Source organism: Theobroma umbraticum, unplaced genomic scaffold, assembly GCF_002168275.2.
Source record: "Theobroma umbraticum cultivar Fairchild unplaced genomic scaffold, ASM216827v3 scaffold_30.0, whole genome shotgun sequence".
In the NCBI taxonomy this organism is placed as follows: domain Eukaryota; kingdom Viridiplantae; phylum Streptophyta; class Magnoliopsida; order Malvales; family Malvaceae; genus Theobroma; species Theobroma umbraticum.
Genome location: NW_018397254.1, coordinates 2,027,424 through 2,043,014, shown reverse-complemented (window position 1 = coordinate 2,043,014; position 15,591 = coordinate 2,027,424). Strand labels below are relative to the sequence as shown.

Here is a 15,591-nt window from a genome sequence, read left to right as displayed (position 1 = left end):
CAGGAGGCTGAGGCGCGAGGAGAGTCTTGGCAGATGTTTATCGGCGCCGGGATGAGGCGAGGCTGCGATTGAAATGGCCAAGGATGGCTTGTACAGCTGCCTAGGCTGACTCTTCTCAAGCGTAAATATTGCTCTAAATTAGACTAAAATAGGAAATGATCTGAAACACCCTCTTCAATCTAGGGTTCATTTGATTAGTATTTTTTATCTTAATCACCATTTCCCCTGTAGAATGTCTTCACTTTCTTTCCGTAAGGCTTTCTAGCTAGCCTTCAAAACATACAACCTCTCTTTCTTCGATACGACTGCACAATACCTCCTCTGATATAAATAAGTACCAACTGGAACTTGGTTATAGCTAATTAGCTTAATAAACCTGATTTTTTATGTCAGGGAAGTCACATTTGAAACCAAATTATAGAAGCAATCAATGCGATTAGAAGCAAGAAACCAGGACAAGGTGACAATTGCCGATCATTGATTATTGGGCTGGCAAAAATTACAGGGCTTAAGCCACAAGAATCAATTGAATCAATGAAATGATCGCTAACTGCTAAAATTGAGTTGCTACGTGCTAACGATCTATTGTTGTGATGGTGATTGTCTATGGAAAAATGAAGAAAGGCTATCAAGCTCAGCACGTTTTTTAGCTACTCTTCTAAAAGGCTTCCGATTTCGCCACCACAAACGATCTATCCCATTGGAACGACCAAAATTACCATCCCTATTTGTAATTGCAAGCATTTTTTGAGTGCGACTACACTCGGATTTCTTCAGCCCATTCTTGGTTTCGCATGTCGAGGAGAGGGGGTTTTCGGCTCCACAGATTTCGCATATGTTGATCTGTCAAGTCATGAAAGAAAATGCTATCATGTAGATAACTTGAGACATGATAGAGAAATATTTGAGATGATAATTCCATTCTAAAACAATGGCTAGGTCCTCTACATTTGCAATGCTCCATCAGTAGAAGGTCAAGAAAGAAATTATGCTTATTCCTGAATACAAAAACTATTCCTAAGTCGAAAATTTACTGGGGCGCTAATAAGAACTAGTGCTATAGACACAATTACAGAAATAGATTTTGTATGTATTAAGTATAACATAAATACCTTCTCAAGCAATCCATAAATCAAGAATAATGCAACAATAAATTCCATTAACATACCTCTCATGATCTGATGGACGTAAAGTGAACACCAGGTTTTCAGTCCCAGGCATACATGCTGCACAGATATAAACCTTTGGTGGGTAAAGTAATTTAACACATTTACTGTGGTACCACTCACCACACTGACCACAAGCAATCATTGATCTCTCATCATAGGGCTTTCGACAAATGCAATAAAGCATACTTCGAGCTCTTAATAACTGCATTAAGAAAACAATACATAATTGCATCAAAAAAGTTTGCACTGTTCAGTTGTAGAAAGATGTGTTTTTACCTCAAGTCTCCTTTTAAGCAAACTGGCAAACTTTCCCCCTCTGCAATAAGTTCATAAACTCCATCTAAGCCAAGTGCCCCAGAATCTGCTGCAACCTGTACAGAAAACAGACATGCTAAATTGTGGGCCATGGCTAATTTAGAGTAGCACACACATGCAAACAGAGAAAGGATGCCAACCTTCTTAGCACGATCTGCCCACTGCAATCCAATGTCCTTCAATTCAGAAAGTTTCAGTCTGAAGTAATCTTCAGGTAAAATGTTCATCGCCTCTCCCTACCAAAAAACCATCTTTAGATGAATCACACACAAATGCAAATACCTTCATGATGTCAATGACATATACATCCAGAAACACCGCTAAACAATTAGAGAGACAATGTCCGTGGTTGAAAAGAAAATCGGATGGAAACAATACAAAGTCATGTGATTTTTCTCTCCCTTCTAACAATTTACATAATGTCAACCTAGATAATTTGCTTAATAGTTTTAGAAAGCAAATTAACCTACTGCAAAACTATATGAAAAGTGAAACATTAATAGATTATCAACACGGATTTAGATAAGACACAATCAATATTTTAAACTGCAGGGCTTCAGTCTTCAAGAGCATGAAAGAATCTGAAACGGGCAGAAATGGAGACTAACAGTTTATATTTGATACCAGCCAGAACTTTATAACCATGGATTGTTTCTTTTTTTGAAAGTTTATAACTATGGTTTGTTGTTGTCATTTCCATTTCATATCTTAAGTACACGAGCAAAAAAGTTAGAGGCAGAAATTACGTCAATCTCAGAGGGGAACTTGATTAACACTGTCTCATCTCATTTGAATGAGCTAGAAAAGTTCAAACGAATAATTCTATATTAAAACTTAAAATGGTTTAAAAGCCAAGCATATTCCAGTAGTACATACCTCTTTCAGGTGCCGTTGAATCTGTTGGATTGAAGGCTTCTCCAAACCCTTCTCTAAAGCATCTAACAATCTAGAAACTCGGACTCTCCATGAGTGTCTTGCTAATGCCCGCTCAAGATCACAATAACTTTGATGATCATATACACCTGCCACTCCAATAGCCTGTCCCAGAAAACCAAATTAACTCAGAGGGATCATTTCAATTTTCAATGCTTGGTAAGAGCATTTCATGTCCAAAAATAGTCTATATTCTGCCTTAATAAAATATATGAAGATGATAAAACCAGATGACAACAGGGAGAAAAGAGAGAACCTTCAATGCAGTAGTGAGTTTTTTGCCGACAACACTGAGATGTTTATCATAGTAAGACATTTCAAAATCCACTATCTGTGTCAAGCATGTTCTGCAAGCATAAGCTTGGTCCACAATTTGTTGTAATTTATCTCTCTCTTCAATCCTGCAACATTTATGCAACAAAAGTAAGTATTTAAATTCAAAAATTGGAAATATAAAAAACCCACTAAAGTGATAAATAAAACTAACAACAAATAAAGGATATTTCATATTCTTCAATTGTAGATATTTCATATCCTGCAAAAATTATAGGACAAGGACTTCCAGTTTATGGAAAACAGTCAAGGCAAATACCAATTGGCAATCAGTTTCAAGTGAAAGTGAAACAATTAGTTATTATTACATATGGACTTTTTTTCCAAAACCCCAAATAGAAACATAGAACCCTCGGTTGCACATGGAAGAAAAATTCCTTCCAATGTTTTTTGCTTAGCTTCATAAACGATTTCCACGTTCTTCCGGCATCTCTATAAGTTCTCCTAAAAAATTTTGTTTCAATAGACAAAACCCACTATCATAATTGATAATTCCAAATTTTTACAGGGACGAAAAAGTAAAACTATAGTAGATTAAAACATAATTTTGAAAATCAATCACACATTTTATACTGGACGCTAGAAAATAGCATTTAAATTATCACTTGTATACCTTACACAAAAGTTTTCATCAATAGATACAAGTTCAGATAGAAGCTTCACGTCCGAATACTTGCCATTATGCCTCTGTGCCAAGCAAGGGAAGCTGTTAATAGATTTACAAGCTTCTACTAAAAGACAATTCAAACAAATTAAAATGCATACCAAGATGCCACCTCCTTTGTTAGGTATTGATCCACCCATGAGAAGCTGACAATAAGAGCATACATACACTTCAGCATGATTTCTGCATCCTATGCACTGCAAATGGTAGCTGTTCATGGAAAAGATACCAAAAGGATGAGATGAACAGGGCATATCAATTACAACTGATATTAAAAAAATTGGGGACGCTAAAGAGTGAGCATACAAAATAAGGAGAATATGGAACTATAGACATAACAACACAGCAAACTCTATATAATTTAAAAGTGAGAAACAAATAAACAAGTAGGAAAACTTTTAACACCAAACAAATACCTTACCAGTCCTTGCATGTTGAACATGCTAAAAACTCCAAATCTTCAGAACCATTTGCACAGCACATACAAAGACATACTCCTTCACAACCCTGTGACTTTTCATATGCATACAAAGATCTATCGAGGGACTCTTTGATCTGGAGAATGTTGGCAAAAATTCTTTAAGGCACCTAATAAGAAATGATTTCTTCAAATTTCTGAAACACAAAAATGATTATAGGACCAAAACCTTCTGTAAGGCACCAAGCAGTGTGTTCTCATCTCCAGCAAAGTTTGCTACAGCATCCATGCAGCGTTGCTTCCACTTTTCAACCTTTTCAACTTCAGACAAGACCATATCTAGCTCTGCACATGTAAAAAATGAAGCTTTCCCATGCTCCTGCATGTGAAGTTTATAAGAAATCAAATCATCACTTCTAAGCTTAAATAATATAAAATACATACCAACTTTTTAGGGGAAGCTAACCACAATAAGCATCAGCGATAAAGCCAAAATTTCCAGTTCAAACAAGACATTCCAAATTCTCAAATACATAACAAGCAAAGCCAGGTTTTTAAACAATTTATTACTCTCACAAGACTAGGAACCAACAGGAAAGAGAAAAGATGATTTCATTGTAAAATGCCATTCCTTTCAAAATCATAATGTGAAAAGAGAATAAAAGACTAACATGTGATTAAATTTATTCGGGGAAAAAGTTACATGCAGTAGTTTTTTCATTTTTAACTTTCCTAGAAAAACTTTACTAAATAAGATTAGCGGCAAGATTGAGTATTACATGAAGAACCACAATATGAGACATAGAGCAAATATTAACAAAAGACTCAAGAAAAACAGTAAAGTGTGATATGTAATATCAATAATTCCAGCCCAAACTTTTCCCAGCACACATCCATGGCATACCTTGAGCTGCACTATTTGAGACCAAGACCGCTCCGCCAACTCTAAACCAAAAAACTGATGCACTTGTTCTTGCCACAACCTACATTTACAGTTAAACAAATAATCAAGAATTAACACAAATTGCATCTCTATTATCAAGATGAAAGCCATACAAGATGCCACAGCAACAAGCATGCATGTACACATGCATATGTACAGATTATCACAATTCACCACCTTCAAACCCAAAGCAAAGGCAAAGAAACAAAAACCTTATCATCAAAACAAGAAGAATATGTCTTTAAGGCTGCACTTAAGCCGTAGTGTAAACTGAGGACGTTACATGCATTTGGGGTAAATTTAGAAACAAGTTTAAAATTAAGAGCCCAGATATGTTATATACCAAAATACAGAAACAATTTATCATAGCATTGAGAAGTTATAAATAAACAAAAATTTAAAAAAAAAAAATACAGACAATCCAAAAGATAAATTATAGTTTCAAAGATTGAATAGGCAGTTGTTGAACATTCAAAATCCCACCTATGTTGGCAGGTAGCATCTGTAAGTTGTGCAACCACCATTGGGAAGGAGATGCTAATACCCTGCATAGGAGACATACGAATAAACTCTAAACGGAAGTTTGAATGCCAGGATTAATCAAATAAATTCCCAACTGTGTATGTGGAAGCTTTAAATTCCTACAAGCACAGAGAGGAAATGCAAGGATAAAAAAATACCTGATATTCAGTGAGCATTTCTTCAGCATCAGTCAACTTGCATGCTTTACACTTAGAGGGTGCAGAAATCACCTCAGAGACATTCTTAAGCCATTTTGCTCCAAAAATTAATGAACTCAACAGATTCCCTGAAGAACACGTGATAGAAAGTTGGCCTGCAATGTCCATCACACTCGCAACATGCTGTGAAACAGAAAGAAGACCCACCATTAGAGGGGCCAATAAAGAAGAAACAAAGCAATTAAGAAGATTTCTGAGTAAAAGAAAAAATAAGAAGATGGACAATTATTGGGAGGGAAGAAGAGAGGAGAAAACATCAAATAATCAGAACAAAACAAAACAAGGTCTAATTCGGTTTTTATGCAACACTCATCAGCATCATTAACCGCCACCCCCCAAAATAAAAGAAGAATCAACATTAAGACAAATCTTAAAAATTGTTACCTCATAAGAAGGAATCAAATAGCAAAAAGAAAGAACTTGATTGCACCATCGCAGAGTAGAACAAGCATTTTGAAGCTTTGGAGTCTCAGGAAAATCCACACGAAGAGATAAACCAGCTTTTGTGACAGATTCAAGTAAGGTAAGAAGACTTTCTATTTTTGAAATAAGACCATTGCTCCTACCATCACCAATGTCAGTCACACCATATAGGCACTCCACATCTTGCAGTACAGAAAAGGCCTCCCGCTGCCATTCCATGCAATTTTTTAGAACTGTTTCAAGCACACTTTGCTCCTCCAACATTATCTTAAGAAACCTCGACTGAGAAACCAACTCCTGAAAAATGTAAAACACAATTCTCAAATTTGTTTCAACAAATTCAGCAGACATACCAAATGAAGGAGACAATATGAACCTTCAGATCCCCAAGTTTCAGCAAAGAACAAGATGCAGAAAACCCAGAAAAATCAGATCCTAAAAATGGCTTGGCATTGTTTAACCAGGACTTTGCCGCTGATATTGCATCTTTGACTTCACCTAAAGAAGGGGTAATAGCAACTATGTCCTCCGATGTCCTAAAAGATCAAATTCAGTATTGATTATACTCAAGAAAGGGAACAAGATATAGAAGAACTCAGTGAGGCAAGAGATAATAGTAAATGGTCATCAAACCTTATAAGATCCTCAAATTCAGACATCTCTGCCTTGCATGCAAGTACATTCTTTGCTCTTTCCTCCCACTGCAGAGCACCAGCAAGTTCTCTAGAAAACCCCAGAAATAACTCCTCTCTCTCAATCTGCAATCTGAAATAGAAAAAAGGAGAAAAAAAAAACTGAATGAGACTTTTAAAAGTACAAAAAGTGTAACAAGTAAAACATCCGGTGCCATGAGTTATAAGAGACATGAAGGAGAGAAAGCATTACACAACAGCCTCTGCCAACAGTTGCTGAAGAAGGTCCAAAGCCATTTTTGTATCACATGCCTGATACAATTGTAAAAATTAGTAAATTGCAAACATTAGCTTTGATAATGCATGTGTTCTTACATACTAACAAATAAAAGTCGAAAGTGAAAAAATAACATTACCTTCAATGCCTTTTCCCTGCAACAAGCCTTCTTCAACTCAATCTTCACAAGCGGCAACTCGTCGACTGTTCAGAAGAAAAGATAAATCAATAACAAAAATTACTCCAAAAAATCACCAAAATAACAATTATGCATAGATATCACAAGAACCTTGAATCTTCAAAGATGCTCCATCTTCTAAAATGCAATTTAACTCTTCAATAACATTTTGTTGATCCTCACGCTGATGGACATTCTTCATAATATTATCATAACGTGCAATCCACAAAGAAGCATCAATCTGGTATTGCTTGAGAAGTCTCAACTCTGGTATGTTAACAGTGAAACTCTCCATTTCTTGAAGAAGCACTTCAACATCCTGCATAAGTCAGAAGTTCAAAGTTCAAGTTCTTAGATATTCAGGCATATTTGAAAGTGGAAAAAAGGGAGTCAAGCGATTACCTCTAGAGTAACAGAGCCATCCAATACTGATCTACACCGGGTCTGACATGATTCAGCCTGGCTTAATAAATCAAAAAGAATTTCCATTTCCTGAACTTGGACATGAAGCTCCAATATCTATCCAAATAATAATCAAAGATTATATTGAATACAAAGAAGATTGCAATCAGAATACCAGGTCCTTCTCTTTTTCCAAGGAGACAGCTCTTTCACAAGATAAAGAAATTCAATCACCTCTGATTTTAACTTGTGAAGAATGTCAACCTCAATTGCTGCAGGACGTTTATCTGAGATAAATTTTCTTGCGCTGTCTATCCAGACCTAAAGGACCTCAATGATGAAAGTGGATCAGGAATGAAAACCGATATTACAGAGCCACTTATGTTCCATATAATATTGATGAAAGGAATAACCAACCCAAAAAAGTAAAAAGTTGGATGAAGAATCTGAATCCATAATTCACAATGAAATGATGAACTCATTTTCGTTCTGATATATGCATGGTACTCAAAATAATCTTGAGATATCAAGATATCAAAGAATATATATAAAATAAAAGAACCACTTATACCTTATACGGGAACATTAAATATATTTAATGACAGGTATGAATGGGTAAAAATGTCATCCAGAGTAATGTTCCCTCCATAGGTAACAACAACGAAGTATGACTATTTAAAAGATATACCTTTGCCAAAGAGATTTTTTGTGATAACATCTCACTTTCTTTCACATGGATCGGTGAGCTGCAAGCTCTTGAATACAATAACTCCAACTCATTGATCTGGAATTTAAACGATGAAAATGTTAGTCCAGATAATAAGAGAGGAGAAGCATCAGTCCAGACTAAACAATAAGTTCTTCTAATAATCAAAAAGGTTAAATTTAAGTTAAGTGATTGGAATAAGATGTAAAAGCATGTCTAGAGGTACCGTAGAGCATTTTGATAGAGCAGCATCAATATCCTGAACCAACAAACTAGCCTCTTCAGCGCACTCCTGCACAAAATAAACAGCTATAAGAGTTCACATCCACAGACAAAAAGGCAAATAACAACAATCACTATGGTAATGTACCTTCAACTTGAGATACCCCGGCTCATTACAAGGCACAGGATCAACAGTAAGCAATTTGTTAACCAATTTAAGTGGCACTTTCTCTAAACCACCTCCAGGAGACCAGTTTTCAATTTTAGAAAGGCAGTCTCCTATTCCTTGTGCCCATTTCTGAGCTTCAGTTAGATTCTTTACTACATTCCGAACCTATATTACATTAGTGGGAAAAGTAATTACTTCAGCTATCAGAATCATAATGTTCAGAAATGAAGAGCAATACACGAATGAAACAGTTTAGGCTCGTAGCTTACTGAATCCATCTCTGAACCAGCCCAGAGAAACTGTTCTGCTTCCTTCAACAGATTAGTATATGCATCACCTGAAAAAGGACTCTGTAAAATCCTACGCGAGTGGGAAAGCCATTGTTCTGCAAGTTGAGCATGAGTAATATGGGCATCCTTCACCTACACGTGTTATATTAGTTCAGTAATTTAGCTTCAAAAAGATGAAATGCATCCCACAACAAACTGAAAATCACTAAATTGTGAAGTATTTTTTATGTCCAGAGATTGTACGCTTGTTAATGAAGTGCATTAAAGAACAAACAACTTCAACAAGCAGTAGAGTAATTATCTAGCTAGAAAATTTTCAAGGCAATGACAATGAGAAATAACTCATCCAATGAAAAATACAGGGCATACAACTCCAACAACCAGAAAGGTGAGAGTGGTTTTATTTTCAGATAGGATACTATGGCATTACAAGGATTAAAGCAGAATACTTTCACAAATCAGAGTCCAAGTGGCTTCCAAATCTGAATTTGAAGAGCCTTCACTTGAATCTCTAGCATTAACAGCAACTCAAGAACATGATAATCACAAAGGATACCACAAGCTACACCCACTACCCAAACCAGAGTCAGTCAAGACGCATTTCACAAGAAACAAATCTTCAGTGACCGCTCTTTGACTACTATTTCTCCCCATGAACAATGCAATGCAAATCAACACACAGCTATCAAATCATTGCTTATACTCAAATTAAAGCTACTATGCCTTCATATTACTTTATACTTTAACAGAAGGGCAAAGAACATATAGTATCACCAAAACTCATCACTAAATGAAACTGGAACAATCTTGAATAAATATCCAAAAGAAAATTGATTAAACCTTCTTTTTTGAAACATTCAATTCATTGGAACATGAGATATTCTTCTTTTGTAAACTATCACTTGGTGGTATCTCCTCAGAAGCATGTTTATCCACTATAAGCATCAAATCAGCCAATTCTGCCAGAGTATGACGATAAAGAAGATGAAGTTTCCTGGATTTGCACTCACAAAGGTGTTCCCAGTGCTGCATGATAGACAAATGCAGTCAACAAAATCAGATTGAAATAATAAAAGTTTCAACGCTAAAGAAGGACTACAACATAGGATGATCCCCAAGCACATTCATTACTGAACTCTTGAATCAAATCCATTTTACAAAAGTAGCCTCACAAGGAAGCACTAGCATTAGCGAATAGAAAACCAACAGAATGCTTTGTATATTGAAAATCCAACCATATATCTACAAAATGGATGGGGCTTTAATATCCATAAAGCCTCCAATCATCTAGCATCAGGAGAAAATAAACTCAATAATATGGGCAAATATGATGGAAAAGAAAAAAAAGCTTATGCACCCTGAAACTCTTTTGAAAGTATAGATAGTGAATTTTGCAGATCTTCCTCCATGGCCAACCAATAAAAGTTCAAAATATCAATATTGTTTCAAGAACTTAAATGTATCTGCAGAGATTAGCAAAGATGATGGAAACAGATTGGAATATAGTTTAAGTAAATAGTTCAATAATTAAAAGATCAGAAGCTATTAGTACCAACTTAAGTTACCTCCACGCACACAAAAGCAGATGGCCTGCAGCGGCAAACAACAGCAGAAAGATATAAATACTGCTTACATATGATGCACATTGGATCCTACAAAAGCCACCAGGAGATATCATCATGATCACATATTATCTTGTTATACATGCATTTAAAGAAAAAAGCAAAAATCAGAGTTCTTTCTCCATCCATAAGTATTACCTCTTCAGTACCCACAAATTCAGGAGATTTCCGAGGAGACATGAGAGATGATCTTATTATGCCACTTTGCCATAGCCTCTCCCTCCATGTCCTTTCTTTAGTATATATTCTGAGCAATTCTTTTCTCAAATAAGCTGCTGCTTTGCTATCCCAACCACTCTGCTCAAAAACAACAATGCAGTAAATAATTAGGAACTATTTGGGCTCTGATTCGACATTCACATAGGTTCAGTTTAACACGATCGCTAGTTTCATTAGCCTCACATTCATCTTGGTTTTCGTTATCACAAATAACTATAAGATCATTAAACTATTTTCTTTAATGACACTTATACTTGAAACAATGAACAGCAGATAAGGGAACTTATACCTTGGCCACCACACAAAGAAGCTCCTCGTGAGATAACACAGCAGCTTTATGATATAGTTGATACAGCTCCGCTCCAGACCCACCATGTGGTAACCAATCAGCAGGAGCAAAATTTACAGCCTCTGCACAATTTAAACCTGAAAAGGCAAAGCAAAGTTCACCGCAAATGATTCTTTATAAGTTTAAGTACAAACTATATCCTACCTTTAAATTAAGAAATCACGAACTTCAAAAAGTTTATGACAGCTTACCCAAGTTGAATCCTCCATGATAAGATCTAGGGAATGTAATGACAAAATTTCCTGGCTCCTGGGATAAGGCAAGTATGAAACTATTTTATAAAAAGTATCTAGGGCAACGAACAATATTGAATCAACATGCACCAAAACAAAAATAACAATAATTACAATAATTTAAAAGCAAGACATTAAACATCCACCTCAGAGTTCACATGGAAAGCAAAAACAAATCATATATACATGAACCAAGCACAAATGCACCAAAAATAACTTCCACCATAAATTTCAGAGAATCATGCAACAAAAACAGCATACACACAGGATTGCATGCACTGAACATCTAATTACCCCAGCATACTATGTTCTAAAACCACAATCACTATTAAAAAAATCAATAAACTTGAGCAAACAAAAGACTCGAGCATTTTTCTTTACCCAATTATAAAATAAATTAAAAATAAGAAAAGGAAAACCTGTAGCACGCTATAGACTGGAACACCATTTTCTCGCAAGACAGATGGATTCAACATGGTAACAAGCTGAAAAAGCAAGTCAGGTTGTGCATCAAATAGATCAGGAAGACAATTCCGCATCACCTACCAAAATTGGACAATGTCAGCTGCTTACATGCTTCAGAGAACAAGAGACCATTACTCAAATTCATGAAAATGCCAGTAAGATACCCATGAATGCATCAGCTAGGCTACTAACAAAAGGACCACACATCCAACAAAAAGAAAGGCAAAATGAGTGAAATCAAATAGCAAAAGGAAATGTATTTGTCAGGAAACAATTGGTAGAAGTTTAAATATCGCTATTGTATCAAATACGGAAATAACAAAAACAAAAAAGAAGAGCATGGTAACAGGAAAAGAAAGAAATTTTAAAGGACTTACAAGGCAACGTGCAATATATTGAATTAAATTTATAAAACACTACCTTCTCAAAAGCGCTAGCTTCACTACCAGGGACACTGTACCAACATTTGGGCTCTCCCCTGCAAATACAGAAGAAAGACCATCAAACTTTGCATAAAATCAATTAAAATTGACGCATGTATTTTGTAAAGCATGAAAGTGGTACAGATCAATCAAGACCATCAGAAAAATAAGAAAACAGAAAAGAATTCTAATTTGAAAAGAGACATTTTTATTCTACCATGTCCTCTTTCAGTAACATTATGTTAGTAATACGAAGGTAAATGAAACAAGTGCCACCAAAATCCTCTATATATACTTGAGACAATGATTACTCTCCTCAGTAATTTATTCGATGATTCTAAAATAACCAAAATGGAGAATTTCTAGATGAAAAGCATGATAAGTTGTCAACGGACCAGAGAGTATAGATGCATGGAGTGCACCTGAACACAGATAGACACGCATAACCCACCTCTACCGCAGATACAACCTGACCATCCTCCGAATATTCAAATTTACCCTAGCTACCTACATTAAATTTTAGCTAACTTTTTGACTGGCTAAATATATGCCCAAGTGCTAGGCAAAAGCCTAGACAAATTAATAATATAACTGCACAAATCACTACTAACAAAAGAAGTGCATACAACATTAGAGGAGACATACCAGTGCAGGTAATTCATTGAGTAAAAACAATGATCTTCAAAATGCCAGCAGAAAGCTGAGAATAGCATCCCAACATACAGCCAGGGAACCATGACACCAGTAATATTATGATGAACAGCCCGCAACATTGACCCTCTCAACTTGGGCAAGTTATTGAGATTCCATGGGCTCCTACAGTATTCATCCCATGCCTTAAGATCAACAGATTCTGGCCTTTGGTCATTCAAACGTGGAAAACCACTCCCATAAACAGAAGTATCCAGATCACTGCCATATAAAACTTCAACCTCACCTGCTGATCCCTCTACTATCTCCCAAAACTTTTTCTCTATCTGTACCCTTGAAGCAGACCCTGATCCAAACCATTTCTTCTTGGCTCGATCAGCCAAACGCCTAAAAGCTTCCAACGTAAACCGTTTGCCAGGCACAAAACCAAAACTATCCTTATCAGAATTCAGGCACTCAAAGCAATACCAGTTACCTGGTGGGACCTGCTTCAATGGTGGTGATAGACAATATATATGCCACCCCTTATTACATCTATCACATAATAGCATCACTTCCCCGTGCAACCCACTTCTGCATTGTTCGCATATCTGGTCAAGCTCTTCCTCCTCCTCTACCTTACAGACTTTAGCTTTCTCATGGTCACTATTCTTCCGTCTCCTCTTGGAGCTAGAAATTTTAACCTTATTTTCATTCTTTGGATCCTCATGAATCCCTCTCTTGCAACTCCTTGCCCTCTCCCGGTTCAACCGTTTATAATAACCCTCATAATCATACAAATGCTCTCTATACATCTGACACAACACGTGCTTAGCACACTCCGAAATCTTCTTCCCTGACCTCACAAACCTAAAAACCTCCCCCCACTTCTTGTCCTGTACGACCTTATCATAACCCCCATATCTCCTCACTGCATTAAACAATTTACACAAATCCAACTCCTCTCCTTCAAACACCACCCTCTTTTTCAACTTCTTACCACAATGCCCTTCCAAGAACCTATTATACTCCAACTCAAAAGTCTTGGAATCGCAAGAAGCAGGGCGAGCCTGCAACTGATGAATCGCTTGTGTTTTCGTAGGAAAAGTAAAAGAATCCACATTCAATGCAAATGGAGGGTTCCAATTTTTAGGTGGAACAATCTTACAAATTCCATACGGCTCAGCCTCTGGCCTGATCTTATAAATATACTCTAATGGGTCCCTAAACTCCTCCTCACTAGGGTAATACACAGGCCCCGACGGTATATTCAATGACCCATTCGATGAAACACTCAAGTTTTGCCCAGTTTCAACTGCCCTAGGTCTCCCCTTCCCCATCACCACAACCACTCCAACATGTACATTCAATCTATACAAAACACCATGCACACATAAAAATGAATGACACAACTCTTTTTCACAAACTATAATTAACAGTAAACAGTTAGCTTCGAATTCAAGTAATAAAGAATTTTAAAAAATATATAAATAAGATTTTCTAGGGTTTTAAGCGTACCTTTAGCGGAGACTCTGGGGTTCTCTTTGTCAGTGAGAGAGAAAAGAAAAGGAGTAAGTTTCGTAGAAGATTTGGTTCTAAAACAAAATGAAAGTTTGTTAATTATAAATGGAAGAGGAATGTGATTTTACTTAAAGAGGATCTAACCTTTGTTAAATTTACGAAAAAGGGTAAATTCACTTCCTGGACATTTTTATCGGAGACGACGGATCTGTCGTCGTAATTGTGTTTAGTATCTATGGGTTTTGGAGAAAATATCCACGCGCTGTTGGGACTGCACGGGTGAGGTGATCGAGAGGAGAACGGTTCAGGTGTCAAAGGAACGGAGGGATTTAGTTGCGTGTCCACAGAGTTCGTTATCGCAAGTGGCGCTGGTAAAACATTTTGGCTTCCATGTTACCGTTCGTGTGCACGCGTCAGGGATATTTACAGCTGGAACATCTGATGGAGAAATTGGTAGACGTTGACGTTAGATGAACGGTGATGATCATTCTACAGTTCTTGATCAGAGAAGAAATTTTCTTTTATGAAAGTCTACAAAAAATAAAAGAAATTTATTTGTCAAGGTAATTGGATTGATTTTTTTTGGGTCAAAGATATTTAATGATGGACCCTTGTTTCTTTCTTATTGGGCTTGGGTTTGGCCTATATGCAATGAATTAGGCCCACTAATACATACCTTGTTGATTAGCCAACATACCTTAATTTTTGCTTTTCATTTTGCTTTCTGGGTTGGGTACTTTTCCTCGTATTCTTTCCTCTCTTTTTCTATAATTAATATTCTTTATTGAACTAATAATCTGATAATTATATTTTGTAACACATAAAAAAGAAAGATCACCAACTAAAAAATAAAAAAACAACTTTATAATTAATAATAAAATCATTTAAAAGGTAGCAATAATTTCAATTTTTACTAAATTAATAATTTCAAAATAAAAATCCATTGTTCTTTGACATGTTCCTGTAAAAGTCAAAATCATATATATTATGATTTTATAATTGGATTGGTTAAACAGATTTGTTTATAAAGTCTACAAATTCGAAAAAAAAAAACATATTTTCGTATGCATTGTCTCAAAAACAAGCCTATCATACATAATTTTGAAAATCATTTTCTCTCGGTAAGGAAACTTTTTCAGTAATTATAAGGAATTCATTACTTTTAGTTAATCTAAAATTATTGTTATGTTATATAAATGTAATGACCCAAGTGAAAACACCAAGCTTAAACCGTAAGCTTAAGTTAATCGCTTTCATTTTCTCTCGTTAATAAAACTTTCCTAGTAATTATAAGGAATTAATTACTCTTAGTTAAT

At 35.9% G+C, this 15,591-nt stretch overlaps 1 protein-coding gene across 1 annotated transcript; it reads right to left on the bottom strand.

The window, feature by feature from the left end:
• Nucleotides 1-438: 438 nt before the first annotated feature.
• Nucleotides 439-14,514, bottom strand: LOC110409065 (transcription factor jumonji (jmjC) domain-containing protein). Its single transcript, XM_021418292.2, is given in 35 exon segments — nucleotides 439-779; nucleotides 782-843; nucleotides 1,169-1,378; nucleotides 1,452-1,540; nucleotides 1,625-1,720; nucleotides 2,361-2,522; nucleotides 2,674-2,818; nucleotides 3,364-3,437; nucleotides 3,516-3,624; nucleotides 3,836-3,969; nucleotides 4,062-4,211; nucleotides 4,737-4,815; nucleotides 5,259-5,320; nucleotides 5,456-5,638; nucleotides 5,900-6,235; nucleotides 6,315-6,474; nucleotides 6,572-6,703; nucleotides 6,824-6,882; nucleotides 6,987-7,051; nucleotides 7,137-7,344; nucleotides 7,428-7,544; nucleotides 7,662-7,748; nucleotides 8,116-8,211; nucleotides 8,360-8,425; nucleotides 8,504-8,689; nucleotides 8,794-8,946; nucleotides 9,655-9,840; nucleotides 10,380-10,466; nucleotides 10,575-10,733; nucleotides 10,945-11,081; nucleotides 11,196-11,253; nucleotides 11,657-11,779; nucleotides 12,123-12,180; nucleotides 12,770-14,125; nucleotides 14,273-14,514. Coding segments are annotated over 34 exon segments (5,550 nt in total). The 5' UTR covers nucleotides 14,095-14,125; nucleotides 14,273-14,514; the 3' UTR covers nucleotides 439-582.
• Between the last annotated feature and the right edge of the window lie 1,077 nt (nucleotides 14,515-15,591).